Consider the following 4,826-nt stretch of genomic DNA (forward strand, 5'->3'; position numbering starts at 1 on the left):
TATATATATATATATCCTTGATCAGACAAACCAGAGAAGCATCTGCTACATTTGAAGAAGCAGCTGCTAGCTGTAGCACTTCCTGTACAGCCTGGTATAGTTCATGTTGGTTTATTGTATTTCTGATGTTCTTCTAGAAAATAAGTTATGAAAAAGCATTTTCTTACAATGACCTTTGAAGAGGTCRTGCTATTTCAACTTACAGGGGTTTCCAACGTCACCCAGTTCCCAGGCTCTGTAAAAACTGATCTGCTGAGAGCTAAACCTGCTACAGATGTCTTGTTGATTTGGCCTTCATGAACTTTGATGATTTCAGAACAACCCCTTAAGATTTTCTTAAGGGGTTGACAAAGCTGCAAGTATGAGTCACACATGTTATATGTTTGTTTATTGAGCAAGTCTCATCTGACCCTCATGGAGGTAATTTATAAAACTGTTTAGCAGATATTATTTTGCCTTTGCTACAAAATCATCATTTAGCTTTTCTTTCTTCGGTTTGGCTGTATTAAATTCCCTAACGTTCCTAAATGTCATCTTTGTTGTTGTTTCTCTACTGCAGCACCTCTTTGTGACTTTGTTATTTCAGTGTCTGTTTTTAACCTGGAATAACTGCTAAACTACCTGATTYTTTTAGACAGTAAACAGAGCTGGCGTGATGTGAACTCACAGTTCATATTTGCTCAAAGGAGACTGTGGGCGAGTTGCATCTATTTTATGCATGAAAGATAGTTGCAAACACAGTTACTGCATATTATTGCCTAGATAAAAAGTCATTTCCGCAGTTCCTTTTTTTGCATTTTGTAAAATGTGATTATTTCAAACTGATGTCAGTTTAGTTATATCACACATTTCACTCAAATAGTAATTAAAAAGACAAATTTTCCAACACCATTTCATTTGTGGTTGAGCTATTTAACAAGAGGGAAAAGACACGAAGGACATAACTGCTGTTTTTAGATGCCTCATATATCTTTTAATTGCCCCACAGAGTGATTCTTCAAGAAAATATAAATAAATAAAAACATTTGGGCCTGAGGTTTTTTGTTTTGCAAAAAGGTCACCCAAACAGGGAGGCAGATTAGTATTTCAGAACAAGCTAAAGAGCCTAAAAGTCTCATGTAAACCTGCCTGAGTGTTATTACCTTAGCAAGGAGTTAGAGTGGAAGAGCAAACAGCTCAGATGGCATGATAAAGACGTAAACCGTGCCTAGCTGATGTAGAAAGTAGTGCCGTGCACATGTGGCGTGCATGCTGCAATCACTAGGAAAAAACACAATGACACAAGGCTAACACCATGCAGAATCTGATTTCTTTGTGAAAGTTCATCCTTCGTGTATCCACCCACCTCCACTCCAGCTCAAACACAGATTACCAGCAGTCAGAGCCAAACAGAACACCACGACTGTCTGCCCTCAACAATGTTTCTCCTACAGGAATTAGTCGTCGAAGGGTGGTTATGACAGAAGATCTAAAGGATTGGAAATCCCCATGCCTTCTAAGGTTYAAGCCTGATTTTTCTCTCTGACTCCCTCAAACATTTACGTTTTCTGTCATTCGCTCTAAATTCTGAGCATTAAAAAAGCCCACCAAAGATTAGATTTGAACAAGTAAACTTGACAAACTGATTTGAAGATCAAGGTTGTTAGTTGACCTTGATCTTCATTTTTAATCACATGAATAACCATAATAACTRGAAAATAAACTATTTTAAACGCATATCCCCTAGTTTCATAGTTTTTTGCCTCCATCCAAGGTCTTTCAGCACCATGGACAGCTCCAGCAAGGAGAGGCAAGTCTCTGCAGTAAATTACTGCAAAAGAAAGAATAATTTCATCCAGTGTTTCATGCCTGGCTTTTTTTTTTACAGCGTTTTATAGTTTGGTCCAGCAGAGTGAGCTTTGACAACATACCTAACACAAGAGCTCACATCTCGGTCAGTGCGTGTGTAGGTGAAAAGGCAGGCATGCTGCATGTGCTTAACAGTAACCAACAAGTGAACTGGGGACAGAGAAAAGCCTGGATTAGGCACATAAATGACTGGAGAGCTATTATCCATATTAAAATGTGAACCAGTCTGCCCTGATTCTCTCTCTGTTCTCATCCTTTAAAGCTGTGATGAAGCAGCCTGAATCAAACTYCATACAACAAACGTCACTTCCTCAAACCTAATTTACTCAGCAGTATGAACAAGACTTATACAAAGGCTAAAGGTTCAAAAACAAGAAGAGGTGCAGAAGTTTGAACTCACTTGTAATGTTATTTTTTATTGCTTTCAATAACCGTTGTGATCTTGATCAGTGTTTCCTCTGGCTTTCTTAAGATACTGTATATTTTTTTTTCCTTTGGCTGCTGTAGTTACTCACTTTTAGTTCTTGAACTTGATCATTTTCAGGCATGTATTATGCAGCGACTGCTTCAAAAAACAGAGAAGCAGACAAGTGAAGCAAAAAAAGAAACAAAAAAAAGTATCTATACTAGACTGGTGGGATCTGAAAGTCATGTTTCCTAAGAAACAGGGACGAAAGCAGCAGATACTTGCAGGTCATGAGATTTGCATCAACTTTCAAACGATTGTCTATTGGAGGACAAGTTCTCAGCTAACACCATGTTTAAGCAGTTTGTTGTCAAACATCTTTTTTTTTAAACAGAGACAAACTAAACTAAACATTAATGAATCCAGTTTAAAATAGGTTCTTTGTGAAATTATTTGTTTTTGTTTATTTTGTTGCATTTAGGTTTTGGGTTTGCAGGTTCAATATGTGTCTTCACCAACATGTATTTCTCTGAGTGGACTAAATACACATGAAAAAGCAATCAGAAAGCTTGGAAAATTGCTGATGAATACCACTTTAAAGGCACYGCAATGAAAACATACACTAAGGGTGCAAAATAAAGAAAATATGGCTGAAAACTTTTGCACGGTGCTGCAAACTTTATGGAATAAAAACGTTGTCTCAGCCTGCACATCTCTGCAGATGTGAGGTGCAGATGATGCTCCAACCTGAACTCGCATAACGTGCAGATATTGCCCGGTGGTTGCCATGACAACCGGCCTCCTTGTCGTACGCACGTGCGTAACCGTGTGCGAGCCCTGACCCCCCCCCCCCACTTCGGTCCCCCCCCTTACCTTGCACTCCTCCATACACGTCCTGACCGAGTAGACGTCCGTCTCGTATTTCTCCACCAGCAGCTCAAACTCCCGGTAGTTGTCCTCCGCCTGCCGATCGAGACGCTGATAAGCCTGGACGCACTCCCTGCATCCCAGCACATCCAGCCCCGTGGCCGTATCCAGGCTGCAGTTCGCCACGTCCGGACTTGTAAACCCGTAAAACAAATCCAAAAGTGAGTAGGAATTACAAAAAGAAAGGTACAAATCGCTCAGATTCACGTACGCCGACGGTGTCCCCTCTTCCCCTCCTCCAGAGAGGCCCAGGCACACGGTCAACGCGTCCGTGAACGTGAAACAGTCCCTGGACAGGCTGTCCGGGTGACAGGTGTCCATTCGCCACAGAGGTTCGGTAGAATTCCCTATAAAAATAGCATCTTGCTCTCTGGCGAGGCGCTGGGGGTCAGCTAGTGTTGGGGTTCGGTGTCGATGGAGGGGCTCCTCGCCCACCATCATCGTGCCCGTGACGGCGAGCCGCGCGTCGGACCGCTTGTCTCGGGTTCGCGTCAGTTTGGCCTCGGCGCAGAACCACAGGTGATCAGAGAGGAGGACGGTGATGAAGAGCAGAGAGGCCAGCGACAGTCGCCATCTCTGGGCCCGCTCCGGCTCCGTGAATGGCTTCTCGTCCTCTCGGGGTGCGAACCGGGGTTTCAAGCCTCCGTCATGCTGCATCCGAGCACCCCTGGTCATATTTTAGGGAGAGAGTGCTGGCCTGGCCGACTCCACCGCGGGGGCTGCTCTGCCACAATACTCATTGACTTGTCGGCGCAGGGGGGGGTGGGGGGGTTGGGGTTGCTTCTCCTGTCTGTGTTGATGGTGAGCAGGGGGGGTGCCGTGCCTCCTCCGCCGGTACAGGGCGCCCGCAGCGACCGGCGCTGTTATTCCGATCCAATTAGCGCGCCCGCACAGATTCAACTTTGCGCTGCCGCATCCCGGCTCTCCATGGCTCTCCGGGAGAAAACTGCGTCCTCTTTGACCGCATATCCCCCCCACCCCCCACCCCCCTGCTTCTCCTTCACGTCCCACTCCGGGGCTTATGTGCAGGGGGTGGGGGGGTTCGGGGGGCTGGTGATGCAGGGAGACCAGCTGTTGCGAGCCTCTCTCGGTCGGTCGGTGCTGATGCTGCGCGATTCTCTTTTAAAGGCGAGCTGTGAGCCCCTCCGACGCGAGCGGTTCCCGTCTCTGGGCGGAAAGCCTGGAAATGGTTCTCCTGGTGGCCGCTGTCATCTTGGACCTCGGCTAAGTTGCCGCCATGTTCGTCTTGAAACACTTTTTCGTAGAACTGCCTGTGTTTGCGTCATCTCCATCGCTGTGATAGCTCCATCGTTGCGCAGTGGGGAGCAGCTTATTACCTGTATGCGCAGCGCACACGCACACACTGAGAGAGGGTGAGGGAGAGCACACTCACTCACACAGACTCTCTCTTTCTCTCTTTCTCTCTCTCACACACACTCAAAAGGTGTTTAATAGTGTTTTGACTCACCTCCTCACACAAAAGTCGTTAAACATTTTCTTGAAAAAAAAAAAACGTTTGGCGACATTTTACTTTTGCTGCAGAATAAACGTTCCTTCATTCACAACACTGCAGCTAGAAATTACTGTTTTTATATGATTGTCACCTCATATTAATGATTTTGTTGATTGTGTTTGTCTTGTGTGT

The 4,826-nt window shown here is 45.1% G+C and overlaps 1 protein-coding gene across 3 annotated transcripts in view; it reads right to left on the reverse strand.

Annotated features, from left to right (window-relative positions):
* Nucleotides 1-4,568, reverse strand: part of nalf1b (NALCN channel auxiliary factor 1b) — a 130,791-nt gene extending 126,223 nt beyond the window's left edge. For 2 of the 3 annotated variants that reach the window (XM_014017507.1, XM_014017509.1), the window contains exon 1: nt 3,128-4,568. In XM_014017507.1, the coding sequence (XP_013872961.1) occupies nt 3,128-3,856 (729 nt within the window). In that variant the 5' untranslated portion in view covers nt 3,857-4,568. The remainder of the gene's footprint in view (nt 1-3,127) is intronic. The other variant, XM_014017508.1, reaches the window with a different exon arrangement.
* Between the last annotated feature and the right edge of the window lie 258 nt (nt 4,569-4,826).

Source organism: Austrofundulus limnaeus, unplaced genomic scaffold (genome assembly GCF_001266775.1).
Source record: "Austrofundulus limnaeus strain Quisiro unplaced genomic scaffold, Austrofundulus_limnaeus-1.0 Scaffold171, whole genome shotgun sequence".
Classification (NCBI taxonomy): domain Eukaryota; kingdom Metazoa; phylum Chordata; class Actinopteri; order Cyprinodontiformes; family Rivulidae; genus Austrofundulus; species Austrofundulus limnaeus.